The sequence below is a fragment of the Phaenicophaeus curvirostris genome, chromosome 4 (assembly GCF_032191515.1).
Source record: "Phaenicophaeus curvirostris isolate KB17595 chromosome 4, BPBGC_Pcur_1.0, whole genome shotgun sequence".
NCBI lineage: Eukaryota > Metazoa > Chordata > Aves > Cuculiformes > Cuculidae > Phaenicophaeus > Phaenicophaeus curvirostris.
This window is the reverse complement of record NC_091395.1, coordinates 52,279,114-52,295,408: the sequence shown is the minus strand read 5'-3', so window position 1 is coordinate 52,295,408 and position 16,295 is coordinate 52,279,114. Positions and strand designations below refer to the sequence as shown.

Below are 16,295 nucleotides of genomic sequence, written 5' to 3'. Positions count from 1 at the left end.
TAACAGAAACTTTCAGACCATCAAATCAGTTTTCACAATCTGTCATAACTTTGCATTTCACAGAAATAATCCTGACAAGCACTAGTAGATGAACCTTGTTGGTGCAATAATAAAACAGTATAAGGCATATTTACACCATCCTTACATACAGAACACTGTACACACAAAAAAATCACAGATCCAGAACAAAATAAATTCAATCCCTTAGACAGTTTACGTTTATAGGCTTGGTATCAAACAAATAATTCTCCAAGCAACAGACAACCTCTTGTTCTTGTGTGATTTATTTGTAACATTGTGCTCATGCAAAATAGGTATTTGCTTTATTGCAATAACATTGAAAGAACATTGGGAATTATTTCTGAAACCAGTTCAATCAAATTTTAAACCCTGTTTCTCTTCATCCATAGCAAGTCTGAGTCATTTTTATTAGTGACATAAAATGAGGCTTTAACTGATGATTGAGATTTTTATTCAGTAAATTTTGAAACAATAATGAAGCTCAACTGACTACAGTTTGAAAACCATCTTTCTTGACCATGCACTTTTTTCTTTGCTATTATGAGGTGGTTTAGATGAGATGCCTTTTGTACTTTTTCTATCTTTTTATATATATATTTTAAAAGAAACCATGTACTAGTCAACATCCACTGTTCACAGAAAGAAATAAGCAGCAGGAATAGCTCTGGTGGCAAAGCTGGCCAGAGAGAGGACATCAGTAAGTTAGTGGCAACTTAATAAACATCAAATGCCCCAGAGATATGTCATGAAAGAGATGATTACTATAACCCATATTTCTGTAAGAGTTCAGACTGCCAGGGACGTTTGCGCTCTGGAAAGTAATCCGGAATATGGATTTTTTTAAAATCTTGGATACATTTTCTCATTTCTTCCTCTACACTCAGCTTCTCACATACCTTCTTTTTTGAAAGGTTTGTTTCTCTGGACTTGCTAATGAGAGTTTGAAAGAGTTCACTGTTCCTGCGTTTGTCTGGTGGTGGCATCCACTGCACTGGGGCCTTCTTTGATGGACGATCCAAAGTCAGAGTATTTGGCTGGTGGGCTGTGGATGGCTGAGTGCTGGTGGCATTTTCTTGAGGAGTACTTGCTTCTGAGTGACTGTCACAGCTTGAAGTGGACAGCTCGTTACAGGAAGTCCCACTTTCACTGCCCTTGTCCAAGACTTTGTCATGCTTCCTTTCTTCATGGTCTTGTTTGGGGGAAACGGTTCGCTGGGGAGGTCCTAATACAAGGCAGGAAAGACAAAGTATTAAACAAGTGCTGGCTTATACAGAAAACTGATCAGCTGCTGTTTAGAAAAACATGACTCAGAATCCCAGCTGGGATAAACTGGTAGCTTATCCTTTCTGTCAAAAGAACTACACTAGACTGGTACACAGTTTGAAGGTCTGGTTCTACGTGTGTGTTCAGTTGTCACAATATTCACTCCTGAAAATGTTTATGGCAAGAATAACTTCACTGACTACCTAAGAATCCAGTTAGTGAAACATGCGTAATGCTCACAGGTCATATGCACCAGAAATCCCTGCAGGAAAGTTTAAATGACCTAGTTTGCTATTACAGCCCAGAAGTTTATTATGAGAAATATGAGAATAGTATTATACAATTTGTAAACTCTTTGTTTAAATAAAAATATTCTGAGGGCTTAGATTTATTTTTTTTGGAAGCTCTTAACTCACACTCCCAGAACAGTCTACTGATACTATGTTCTGCAGATGCCAACTCTGCAGAAGCCGCAGACAGGAAAAGGAGTATTAACCCTAGAATAACAGTGAGATCGTTCACTACTGACAGAGTCTTTAGTTGGTATTTTTTTATCCTACAGTGATTTCACCGCAGCTCTTATCCCAGACTTGCCTCAGTGCAAGGTCAGAGTTCAGCTGTACACCCCTTACTGCACATGCTGGCAGGGAAGAGAAGGTTATGAAGGTGTGGATAAAGAGGCACTCTGCAAAGGCTGGGAGAGCAATCTGATGACCTGTCAGCAAGCACTGCTCAGTGCTTCATGTGCCTGAAAATCAGATCTAGGCTGTTATTCTCTCCAGATATCACTTCTGCTTTGAAGTCTTAAGCAGAATATGAATGTGAAAATTAGGTGGTAGCCACTAAATCTGTACAAGTGTTTTCATTTCTGAAGCCTTACTTCTAAACTCCAGCTGTGAAGTGAAATGATGCTATGCTGGCATCATATAAAGGTCATGATCTTAATTTAGGACACTGTCTAAAGCTCACAGAAATATCTACAGAGTTCAAAAAGCATTGTATCAGACCAAAGGGAAAAAATTCGAAGATGTTTAAACATCTAAATGAAAATTAAGATAGGGTCTTCTGTGGTGGTTGTGTGTGACTGCTATGAGTCCTGAAAGACTTGAGGTATATAATTATCTTAAAAAAACTAGATTATTCTTACTGTTCACCAAAACCACCATTAGCCTCAGTTAACCACCTTTGCCAGTGACACACCTCAGGGTATAACAGCTCATGCTTGAGTTACTGGGACAGAGTTGCAAGGAGATTTTTTTGAGTCCCGTAGTATTCTGTTTTTCAGAATTGCAAATTAGAAATATAATTGCAATTATTAAGAATGCGGGACCAATATGAACACTGTAGTGTCTTTTTGACAATGCAGTTCTATGATTAAAAGGAATCTAAGAAGACTGAAATGCTTCATGTAAGACACTGGGGAAAACAACAAAAAAACCCAAACAACAAAACCACAAAAGCAAGTAAACAATAATCTAACAACAGCAGCAATCAAGAACCTGTTTTTCTTTTGTCTTAGCCAGCATCCCAGGATGAAGTGTCATATTTCTGTAGTCCACCTAGAGAAACTCATGCATAATCAAGATCCAAAGAAGAGAGAACATCAGGGTTTGTAGTTGCATTATTCAGAGTGAAAAACACAAGCGATTTTCTGCTTCATTATATTCATCCCAGATATTTAGCACGTGGCTGCTGCAATTTCCTTCCTCCTTCTCCTCCAGAAATATGTTCACTTTCTTAAATAGATTTACAGGACTGTCTTTGATGTATCTGGCATTTCATTTCATACCTCAAACCGCTATATGAATATGTTAAATCAAGAGTCATCTATTGTTATGGAATTATTCTGGCTTTGCAGCATGGAACTATAAAACTGAGTAGTTAATCAGACAGTGATTTCAGTATAGTTACTCTGATTTCCAATAACATGATTAACATCAATATCTAATCTAGTTTACAATCTTAGCTTCTTGAAATATAACAACACACTGTGTACTAATAAACTAAAGTTTTCTGCTAGCAATACCCTGCACTCTTCATCTCTGTCTTTCCTGCCTAGTTTTTTGCTGTAACTTCATAAATCAAGGTATTATTTCTAGTTGGTCTATTTATACTCACGTTGTTATCGGTACTCCTTGCTTCTCAAGGGCTCAAACCTGCAATGTACTAAGAATCTGTTTCAAAAAAGCACTGAAATACACTTTCAGGAATTAAAAACCAATTCCATTTCTTGCTACAAGTTTATTCAGGAGCCTGACAAAAGGCAAGTATTTAAATGCTCTTTCGGATCAGAGCCCTGAGGTTCAGTATGTTACAGCACTGAGCTCTGCATGCTGCACTGAAATCCCTAAATTCATGATGACTTTAATCAAAACATAGGTTTCTCCCACAACTCTCCTTTTAGAAATTAACAAATCCTCCCTCACAAAGAATTCTTTAAAAGCTCCAGCATTTCTTTCTCAATAGTGTGTTAATAACAGAAGCAACAGTTCTGCTAGAGGAAAGGTTTTCTCACAAAATTTTCCACCCGCTGAAACCCCAAATAATTTATAAATATGCAAGAAAGGATTCTCAAAAGATATTTGTTTAATCTTCAGCATCAGGAATTATCAGATAAATTTAGCTACATCTCTAACTCAAAAAACATCTGCTTATTGCCTTCTATACTGGCACACTCATTTGTGACCAGGACTGGGTAATGGGATGGCGTCTTCACTATACCTTCTCAGCCCTTCCAGAATAACATCAAAGACCTTCAAATAGCTCAGTCGATCTGCAACTACTTATTTTCTGGGAGCACACAACAGTTCTTAAAAATTCAGAGAAAGCATACTTGCTCCAACATGTAAATAACACTAAAAAACTTCACTGATTTACAATCTGTCCCTCCTGCTCCTGCCAATTCATTTTCTGTTGCTGGTTGTCCAACAGGCAGTTCCAGTAGACACTGAACTTCCCACTTCTTCTTTTTCCTTTATTGCTCTTAAATGCCTTCCTTTCTCTCAGGAAGTTAGAAAGTGACCTCACCCTTTACCTGGGCTTACTCACCACCTCTACCAAGTTGGCTGCTAGAGTCCCAAGTCTAGTAGAATTGAGAGATTACCTCAAACACTTTTATCTGACCAGGGAGGCATATTACATTTACTTTTACTGTATTTACTCCTTATCAATGTTGGTCTCTGCACACATTTTAGCCAGCATTTACTGGCAGGACTGACTTACAAAAGAATAGCTTGCAAACAGTTACACGAAATATTGATGCAAAATTAACTAGAAACCTATAAACCTGGTTCTTTGCAGCAAATGCTTTATATTTATTTAGAACACATATTTAAAATGTTGCAGCAAAACTGTTAATAAAACTATGATGTAAAAACAATCCCTTTTATTTAACTGATTTCATCAAAAATGGAAACAGGAGGCCAAGAGGGTTTTAAATTTGATTATGTTGGATGGTTCAGAAATATAGTGAAAAAGAGAACAGAAGTTATTTTTATTTTATCTGTAGAAGGAATACCTAATTCAACAATATTATTTGCATTTCGATTCATAATTTTTGCATGCTTGAGAACATCGGCAGTATATGATTTATACGTGATTTTGCATGAAATGCAGTTTTTTCACACTGTTTTTAATAGGGAGAAAGATCTTAATTTTTATAGGCTACACAGAATTTTCAGTCTGGTACACAGCTATGTTAAACTCCCGAATGAACGTCTTTTCTACCTACTATCTCAAAATTACATTCTATTCAGAGTGAATATAAGATTAATTCTATTGTGGTTTATGATTTAATCTTAAGAATCTATGAAATAGATCATTGAAAAATGCTCATCAAATCACACATCATGATTAACTTGTCCATCTTACGTATCTAGGGTTTTTCATTACACTCAAAGTATTAAACTACACTGAATGCTTAGAGACAAGTCACCTGTGAAATCTGATGACAGGTTATGGCTACTGTGGGAACATTTTCATTACCAGACTTCTGAGTACTTAATATCACACTTCAATGGTAAATGATTATCTTTTATGTCTAATTTCACTTTGATTTTATTTTTAAAAAAGGTTATTTTAAGAGCTATAAAAGGATAGCTCTAAACCTCTGACATTTTCTGTGGCATATTAATGATATTTCCGGTTTTAGAAGCAGCTCAATTCATGAATTCACCCTCTGAGACCAGCCAGGGATTCAGCTTGCCTCATATCACTACAGCTGTAGGGTAAAGGCAGCTTTATGGCAAGCAAATTTACAAGGGACTTCCTTATAACTGCACTCTGTCCTCTTTAATGCACTACAGAATCAAGCTAAATCCACTGCTTGAATTTAACAATGAGAGTTCACATAGGTTTTTTTTTATCTCTATGCAATTTGTCAAGAAAACTTTTCTACTTATTTTAGGTATTGCAATTTACATCTAACTTAGTCGTGTTGAGAGAGGGAACATAAAGAAGGCTGTGCCCCATGTAATTTCAATTTTAAGGCTAATATGCAGGGCTATACAGGAATTAAGTGGCACACAGTCCTTAACCGTCCCTCTGTCGACGGATGAGTTTTATCCATTATGAACATCCCAAGGAAACAATACCAATACCCAAGTATATAATGTCAGAAATAGCTAAGTGCTCTTGACAAGCTCTGCTCTTGACAGCTTGCACTTAAGGGAAAAACTGAAGAGTTCAGATTTCACTGGAACAAAACTTTGTGTGGGAGTCTTTATGCTGTGTAGTTTCAAATCACTTCAAGCAAAAAAAAAACCCCATATATTCAGTTTCCAATTTGGGTCTCATCTGGTAAAAAATTTCAAAACACTTTTCAGATTAAAGGCTTGATCCAATGAATGCTCAGTATTTAATAGTGAAGTATTTTTCAGAAAGGAGAATTGAAACTCGGCATTTCCCATTTTCCTTTCTCCTTTCAGACGAGTGGCATATTGATATGGATATCCCAATGCTCCCCTTTTCATGTTCTTTGACCCAGCTGAGGCCTGTCTTTACTCAATGCAAAGTAGAATAGCTTCAATAAAATGAAGAGAATGTTCCCTTCGCCTTTATTACTTCAGGGTAACATACTAATTTGGAAGAAGTGAGTTAACTTCCCTCAGGCACAAGAGAGAATAAGTATCTGGGAGGCTTTGATTTATTAATATGCTGAGCCCTGAACTCTTGGGTAAAAGGCCAGTAGTGTTGACATATCAGTACTTTGAGCAGGAGCTGAATTTTATTATGATTTAAGAAAGCAAACCAAGTTGGCTTGCAGATGAGACTGCGCAGTGAGGTCTTGCAAATCTCAGCAGGGCTTCCCTGACATGAAGAAGAGCATTTAGTTTACTTGCATTTTAATAAAATAATTTAGTAAATACACTCTATGCTCTGCAAAGCTTCAAATTCATGTCTACAAGGCATGTAAATTTGTTTGGCTTCACTAACAAGCTGACTCTGAGCTGTGAGTCTGGGTCCAAAGCTACAACACATTGTGAAATTAAGATACAATATATTAATTAAAAAAATAAAGCCTCTTCCTTCTAGTGTGCAAAAAAGATCTCAGAAGGAAAGCAATTTAATGACAGAAAATACTGTTTATTCTTATTGGGGGAGGGGAGGGCAGGGAAGGAAGTTAGAGTGATTTCTATAACTTTTCAGTACTTTACTTAGAAATCATATTTTTTCCTGGAATCCCTGGCAAATTCCTCTTTACATGAAACCAAGCAAAATTATTGCAGATAATACTTTAGCCCCCAAATATTTGAGCAAGGGCATGTGAAAATACTATGTCCTAAAGAAAACCTCACCGTAAACTTAATTATGATCTTTGCTAGAATGTAGAATCAATAATAATAGGGTGCTCAATGAGTCTTTGTCAAGAAACTAAAGAGTTTATGTGAATATTTTTTAAAAGCATGGCAATTATGAGAGAAGAAGTCAAAATATACTCCTTGATTATTCTGAATTGTTTAGTTACATTCAGAATTTAATAGAAAATGCAAATTTTCACATAATATTTCTTGTCCTTTACTGCCAAGCTCATGAGGCATATTGCATGCTTTGATTCCAACACTAAATTTCAAAATGGGAAGTGTACAGTGAAGTCTTCTTGGTAATGTTTAGGAGAATTTAGATTTTTAGGAGTGTTTATTTGCTGTTTGATGGATATTTCAATAAGAAGAATATGTCTGTGATTGCTCTCCTGATGAAACCTTTTATTTAAATCTCTTTACCTGCCATGGAAAGATAAAAAGACACTGTGCAGAGATTGTGGCTGTGTTGGGCATAGCTCCCACAGGGGAAATTACCCTTTAATGGTGTTAAGCTTGATGGTGTGTGAATGGTTATATGGTACTTGAAGTGAATGAACAAATTCATCTTTCAGATTAGGACCACATGCTTGTAAGTGATAAGTACTTTCTATCAAAAGAAAAAAAACAATAACACTACAACATAAAAAATATTTTTCTGTCACATTTACTACCACCTCATGTTAAACTAACTTCTAGAAAGAGTAAAGTAGAATGAGTTAAATGAATCAATGAGGAAAACTTCTTTGCTTATTTCCAGTCTGGCTGTATTTTACATATTAAAATTATTCACAGTATAAAAATACTAGTTGATATATAGAGAGGGAACTATTTTTGTTATTTGGAATGACAGATACACAATAGAAGTCCCATGCCCAGCTTGAATTCATTAGGTACTTCACCCTACTCTTTTTTTCACAAACAGTAAAAGCATACTGGTTTCATTTGTTATGTTTCCAAATGAGTTTCATGCTACGCAAAGCAGTACTGAAATAGGATAGAGTCAGTGAAATTCTGACAGTTTGCTGCATTTCAGTAATACCAATGAAGGGTCCACAACTCTTTATTAAATATATTAATCTGAAAATTTAGTAGTCATTCTGAGAAAGATCTTTTCTTTGCAAATGAAATAAAGATATGAGGAAAAAAGATCAGTATTTTTTGCATATTCAACTACAAATGGATTTGAACATTGAAAAGAATATTTTTGTATTATGGAGTTAAGAGATGGCTGCTGCATTGATTCTGTGTTGGAGATACAAGAAGAAAATTAAATTTTTTGAATAAGTAAGATCCAACATCAAAAGACTGAAAGTCAGAAAACCACCAATATCCATCCACTGTGTATAATACATGACAGATTTTATCCATTTCAAGATGACGTTGCTAGGTCAATACTTTACAGCCAAACATGTCAGTCCTCCTGATTATCCTGATTATCCACTGTTTAGCAAACAGATTGCAAGACCTTCTGCAAAACCTCAGAAGCAAATTTTAACAAGTCTCATCAAGGCTCACAGCAAAAGGACTACTGTAAAGTTATCTGACAAGTTCCCAGCAAATAACACAAACTTCCAGAACTAACCAGATGCTTCAAATTTTTCACATAAGTTATTTGGAGAAAGAGGACTCACCGAAGCAGTATAGAATTTTCTTCCTGAAGGAAGCTCCACATTTTTCATCACATTTTTCAATGATAGTCACACACTATATTAATCTCCATGAACAGCAAAGTAATAGCAAAAAAATATAAATATTATACTAGTAGCAGTAAGATTGAGCTTGATCTTGAGACTGAAGGGCTTTGGTTATTTTAGAATGAAAGCAATTTGACACAAATGCATTTTATACATAGAATGATATGTTTGCTGCCTCTCCACCCGCAGAAATATTTTTCCCTTGCCCAAAATCTGATAATGCAGGTACTTAAGATAATTGTGATGCTTGATGGAAATAAAAAAAAAAAAATTAAAGCATCAGTATACATAGTAAATGAGAAAACCTTTTATAAAAAGCATGCCTGTCCAACAACTTCACTTGCTACAGTGAGCAGCTTAAACTGCTTCTATTTCTCAACAACATCTGGTTTATGAGTTTGTCATTCATTTCCAAACTGTCAAGTAGGTTCATGCTCAGTTCTGTGAGCTAATACTATCTGCCTTTTTTTAAACTAGTTATTTTGCTCTGGCTATCAGTTAATACCTAAAATCTTTTGTTCTGTCCATGAAAAAATGCTTAATAGTTGCTTATTAGATGCAGTATTTTCCCTTAAAGAAAGAGTTAATTGATACTAATTTCCACCAAACATTCTTCAAATAATTAATTTCACATGTGAAATTTAATTAGGAGTATCTGAACTGGTATTCTCAGTTTACCACAAAAAGGAGTCAGGACAATGATATCAAAAGCAGGACATTTTATCATGTCACTTTTATAAACTCCCTTAAGACCAGTCTTTTTTTCCCCTAACTGCTGCTGGCAGAAAGTTTACTTTGTTATTGCTGATCACTGGAAGAGTGACCCAGGTGCCAGTCTTCCAGCTTCTACTCTAGCCGTTGCAGCTGAAAGGACAAGTACGTGCTTATTCTTTCAACACCAAGATACTGGGCAGTACAAGAAAATGTCTCAAAGTCAAGGATGTAAATGGCTTTAAGCTGCTTTTTCCTCACCATTTCCTTGAAATCACCTCTAACATAGGCTTAAAGTTACAAGAAGAAAAAAAAGCTGACAATGTACTTTCAAATGCTTTACAAGGGCAGAAGTGACAAGAAGGAAAGAAAATCACTCCATCTTCACACTGCAGAAACACATCCCAGATGCGTCTCCCTCCCAGGATTCATAGGGCAAACTAGATGAGTGCTTAACCTCTGTGTTTAGAGACTCATTTCTATTTCCTATTTGATGTCCTCAGACTGCATTCAGAGAAAACAGCTGTTGGGCTGGGTAAGGACACTGACTTTTATACGCCTGTTTATCCCTCATATAGGCCCTTAATCCTTGCAGGTCCCTCTGAGGTTGCCAGATATTATCCTTCCCATTCCTCACTCCCTTCCCCTTTCTTTTAAGGACTTATTATTTGGAAGTAATTTGGGAATTTCAATCTGTTGTCAACCACATTGCTGTCAGCTACCTTCTGCTTTGTAAATATTAATATTAGTAGGGCATCTGCTCAACTGTGAAACAGTCTTTTAGCCAACAGGTCTATGTTTGGCAAAGCCCTAGTCAGAGTTTTAGGCAATGTGAATCTGAATCACTTTCCATCCAGATAAGCAATATTCTTCTTTGAAATAGTTACATTTCATTTTTTTCCTAAATAGTTTTAATTTCTCAGCTGTCAGATGTGGCTCCCTATGTGGCAACATAAATGCTTGTGCCAGAAGAAAAGGCACATGAGAGATCTAAAAGAGTATTTAAGGGAAAGGATTGAACTTTTTGGTGATGGCTTATGGCAATTGAAATACACATGAACAATTGCTTGCTACTTGTGCCACTCACTACATCAAATATACTGACTTAATAATGACCCTCATCAAAATATAGTTTATTTTCAATGAACATACAAGTAGAATGTAAAAACTGCCATCTCCAATAAGGCGTACCAGTGAGGAACATACTTCAGTTAGACTTAAGGGATTCATTCACTTCTAAAATCACCACTTCTCTCTCAGAAGCTCCAACATGATTTAAAGCAGAGGGAGAATGATTAATACAGCAATTTCAGAAATCCTTGTTTTGATGTTTTCTTTTAAAAGAAGTTTATTCCTAACTTGTAAGAGCTCTCCTCTTCGGGGGCTGTCAGTGGCCTCAGTCCTGGTTACTTTGTTCTAACAGTATAAGCAACAGGAAAAAAAAAAGCAATAAAAAAGAGGACAGAATCAACTGTTTAGACTGGACATTACAAAAAATTTCTTCACCAAAAGGGTTGTCAAGCACTAGAACAGGTTGCCCAGGAAACTGGGTGGATCACCATCCCTGGAGGTTATTTAAAAGATGGGTAGATGTGGTGCTTAGGGACAAATCAGTGACGTTAGGATCAGAGGCAGCCTTGGCTGCAGTGATCATGCACTGGTGGAGTTCAAGGTCCAGAGGGATATGGGACAGGTAAGGAGTATATCAAGACCCTAAATTTCAGGAAAGCAGACTTCCAGCTCTTCAAGTAATCAAGCCAAGCCACTCTCCATGATACCTGCAATCACAGCAATCAGGAGAAGTCCCTGGTGAGTGGAAGAAGTGTAATGTTGTACCCATTTTTAAAAAGGGCAGAAAAGATGACTCTGAGAACCACTGACCCATCAGCCTCACCTCTGTGCCTGGGAAGACCATGGAACAAATCCTTCTAGAAGCTATGCCAAAGCACATGGAGGACATGAAGGTGATTAATGGCAGCCAGCACGGCTTCATCAGGGGCAAATCCTGTATGACCAACTTAACGGCTTTCTATGATGGGGTAACTGCAGCAGTGGACACAGGTAAACTGACGGATGTGATCTATCTAGGCTTCTGTAAAGCCTTTGACACGGTCCCCCCCAAAATCATTCTCTCTAAATTGGAGAGATATGAATTTGATGGGTGGATAGTACAATGGATAAGAAACTGGTTGGATGGTTGTATTCAAAGAGTAGTGGTCAATGGCTCCATGTCCAGATGGAGATCCATGACAAGTGGTGTCCCTCAGGGGTCCATACTGGGACCGGTGCTGTTTAATATCTTCATCAATGATATTGACAGTGAAATTGAGTGCACCCTCAGCAAGTTTGCAGATGACATCAAGCCAAGTGGTGCAGCTGCCACACTGGAAGGACAGGGTGTCTTCCAGAGGGACCTGGACAGGCTGGAGAAGTGGGGCTGTGTGAACCTCATGAATTTCAACAAGGCCAAGTGCAAGGTCCTACACCTTGGTTGTGGCAATTCCCGATTTCAGCACAGGATGGGGGATGATGTGATTGAGAGCTGCCCTGCAGAGGACTTGGGGATGCTGGTCGATGAGAAGCTTGACATGAGCCAGCAATGTGCGCTCGCAGCCCAGAAGGCCAACCGTGTCCTGGGATGCATCAAAAAAAGCGTGGCCAGCAGGTCAATGGAAGTGATTCTGCCCCCCTATTCCTCTCTTGTGAGACCTCATCTGGTGTACTGTGTCCAGCTCTGGAATCCTCCACATAAAAAGAATATGGAACTGCTGGAACGAGTCCAGAGGAGGGCTACAAAGATTATCGGAGGGCTACAAAGATTTTCAGAGGGCTGAAGCACCTTCCATACAAGGACAGGCTGAGAGAGTTGAGGTTGTTCAGCTTGGAGAAGAGAAGGCTCTAAGGAGATCTTATAGCGACCTTCCAGTACCTGAAAGGGGCATACAAGAAAGCTGGAGAAGGCCTATTCAAAAAGGCTTGTGGTGATAGGATGAGGGTGAACACGTATAAACTGGAAAGGGGCATATTTAGGATTGATATAAGGAAGAATTGCTTCACCATGAGATTGGTGAGACACTGGTACAGGTTCCCAAGGGAAGTTGTGGATGCCCTATCCCTGGAGGTGTTCAAGGCCAGGTTGGATGGGGCCTTGGGCAGCCTGGTCTACTGGGATTTCCCTGCCTATGACAGGAGAGTTTGAACTAGATGATCTTTAAGGTCCCTTCCAACCCTAATGATTCTATGATTCTATAGTTTAGTGGTGGTCTGACAGTACTAGGTTAAATGCTGGGCTCCATGACCTTAAATGTCTTTTTCAACCTAAACATTTCTCTGATTCTGTGATTCTCTGATTCTTTATTGCTTGGTTCTCCATTCAGTTTCAGATTCTAAACAAAAAAAATCCTCAATAATTTTTATTTGTTTGTTTAGCATCATCTCACATTACTTTGTTTTGTCAATTACTTTGTCAATCGCTTTGGATAAAATGCATAATCTTAATTTCTTCATTCCAGCTCTTTCAATTTTTCAGGTTTCTTTCCTACTGGCATGTGAAATAAATTAGTGTTAATGTGACTTTACAGAATGTGTATAAAACATGCTAGCAGAAATTTGTCAAAATGCCATGGACTGGCTTTGGAATTAGAAAACATCCTGCAGTAAAGGAATATTTCAGACACAAGCAATCTTGGCAGGCTTACATAATACTTATGATAGCACTTCAGGCGATGAGCAAGTGCAAAACAATGGGAAATGCAAGCTTGAATCATGTCTGCGTTTTACTTTTAATTACTGAGAACTACTAGTGAATTGCATGAACTGGGTAAGAGTTCACAGTGAATTATTCTAAGGGTTCAACGATAAGAGGGCAGCAACTTAAAATATACTCAAGTTATATTTGTACAGTTTTATGCCTTTCCTCATCAGTCCCTGGGACAGTAGAAACAACTCAAACTGCAAGAATTCTGTGAAAAGACTAGAAATGTTTCCTGAAAGCTTTCTCCATGTAATGGTGATGGGCATTGATGAGGTTATTCTCACCTCTGTGTTCATAGCATGAACCACATTTCCGACTAATGTGAACTATAGCAGTGCCATTCATCTATTCTATCATTAAGGTCTGGCACATGGAAAAAAAGTAAACCAACATGAAATTCATTGGGCATTGCGTTCTGAGCTATGCAAATGCATGCTGATAATAACACACTGTCTTAAGATCCAAATTCCTAGATCATCCCTATGGAATATTCAAAGGATTCACTCTAAGTAAACAGCTACAGGAAATATCAAAATGTATGCAGAAAACCAATCTTATTTATATGGTATATATTTAAGTAAAATAAAAATTATTGCATATGTAAAGGATAATGAATTCACTCTGCACCAAACATCCTCTGTCAAAGGTAAAATAGTTTGCAAATCATCTGCATCTAAAAATACTATATATCCATACTTGCACAAACTAAATATTATGACTCTATGACACAAGGCTGCAAACACAAAAACCCTGAAGGTTGAATTTATTACTGAATTTTCCTGGGGAAACAGTGGAACCACACAGATTACAACTACAGTATAGTAAAGACAATTTGAAGTTATTAATAGAAATCCTTAGTATTGCAGAACAAACAAAATTTTTCACAAGACAGAACCACCAGCATTAGAGGGACAGGACTGTATTGATCACATTTAGAAATTCAAAACATAAAGGGTTCTTAACAGCAGTATTTGAAATGCTACAAAGTTTCTTCAGACATTTCTTAGAATTACTTGAAGATAAAAGGGATGTTAAATATATTGAACCAACTTAAATGTTTCCTCATCACTTAATCCTACAAAAGTAATAAAAAGGAAAGTCTAAAAAGGATGCACTGTTGTTATTTAAGTGGTTCTTGTTATTAATATTAATTTATTTCCCTTGCAGACTATATGTTCTAGTAATGGGCTACACTGTGCAGAACATAGTTGAGCTGCACAGTCATTAATTAAAATATGAGCTTTGCCCCAAAAAGGTTAAAATCCAGGAACAAGACAAGAAATAACAGATGGGAAGAGACAGACAGATGGGAAACTACAAAAAAAATGCAGTATTGGTCAGCATTATAGGCTGGTTGTCTTGGATCTCCAGCTGTCTAATCTTTTGTTGAAATTTTTACGAGCAGTGCAAACCCTAAGAGTTTTAAGGAGGATTTTGAAGGCTAATCACACAACGGCTTTGCAGATGTTAGTGGTATCTTCTCCTTCAGGTAAGAAGCAGCATCAGAAAGGACATGAATGCAAGAAACAGAACATTTTTGTGGTCTGGTTGTGGCTAAGAGTTACCATTGCAACAACAAATGATAGGGGCTACATGAGGATAGGCAACCAAAGACCTTGAGTGTGAGGATAAGCCACTCACATTTGACATAAAACTGAGAGCTATGATTTAGGGACTGAGAAACAAATGCAATGAACAACTTTTTTTTTTCTTTTCAATCAACAAAAACCAGATCCTTTGCAAGGAGATAAAGTAGTATTTTCCACAGCTAGATACATAAAGTCTGGGTGTAAGAGGCAGAAAAAGAAGACCCTTTCTTACAAACATAATTTAATTGTTCATATGTCTAAGCAAGCGCATGTGAGATTTGAAAAGTCATATAGCTTTTAATATACACAGAAGTGCCCATAAGCAATTTCCAGCCAAACATAAGACCCTACTTCTTTGATGTATCTGAGTTTCAGCTTGCTAAAGTTGAAAATATAATTTTCCAGAAGACTTTTCTGTGGCCTCGGTTAAGCAGCTACATAGTTCTATGGAGCAACCAAGCCCTGGTTGGCTTCCTACACCTTCCTCAACATTTCCTACAACACTTGCTTGCCTTACAATAGCTCTTCCCCTTTAACTCCTCCTTTCTTATTGTGGCAGAAATCGGGGATAAATGACACCAGACTTGTTTTGAGCAACTTTAGGATTGTAAGATTAGTCCTGCAGATACCATATACCCTTCTGATTCAAATTCACTTATGCATGCAATGCATAACCTGTAAGCAAAGAAATCATGCCTCCAATATTTATTTATTCCTTCAACCCCTTATCAGAAGTATTTTCTGTAAGGTGACTGCTAGTTGTGTTTGACAGTTGCATTTACATGCAATGTTTCCTTCCCTAAGTAACAAAGATTCTAGTTCCTAGCCCAGTTGAACGCAGCATTAGAAAGGGTAAGAAGAATATTCTCTTATTCCAAATGTTTCAGAAATCTATCAGGAAACACAATCAATACACATAACTGAGATATTTAATCGCTTACTACAGTTTACAGTGAATAAATCATGCCCAGCTCAGACTGAGATGTGCTTGTTTAAACTCACTCTTTCTTTAAATATTAACTACATTTGCAAAGTTTTTAAATAATAAAGATGTTAAATAATAAAACATGTACTGATTTTTTTCTATCCTGCAAACTGAATACTAAATGAGTACAGAAGGCAATCTAAGGAGGGTAACAGTGTTCTTCAGTGAAAATTTCATTTCTCAGATTATTCTTTGAGATAATTTTTAATAAAATATACTTCAGGTATTAACAAAACATGTTTTAGCAGTACTGAAATATAAGTACCACATTAGTCATTACCTAATTTAGCCCTAACAGAAACAAAGAAAACAACAAAAAAAAGCCCTACAAGTATGAGAATCTTAGAGGAGAAATACACGTTTATTTATACATTTCACCACAATACCATACGCCAGTATATTATCTAAAGAATATTTCAAATAGGGCCTGAGTGGCCTTTGTAGCTTTGAATAGTAACAAAACAAATGAGAGCAGGG

The 16,295-nt window shown here is 37.0% G+C and overlaps 1 protein-coding gene across 1 annotated transcript in view; it reads right to left on the bottom strand.

The window, feature by feature from the left end:
* Positions 1 to 481: 481 nt before the first annotated feature.
* KCTD8 (potassium channel tetramerization domain containing 8) overlaps positions 482 to 16,295 on the bottom strand; it is a 96,638-nt gene continuing 80,824 nt past the window's right edge. The window contains exon 2 of the mRNA XM_069856112.1: positions 482 to 1,243. Within this exon, the coding sequence (XP_069712213.1) occupies positions 783 to 1,243 (461 nt within the window). The 3' untranslated portion in view covers positions 482 to 782. The remainder of the gene's footprint in view (positions 1,244 to 16,295) is intronic.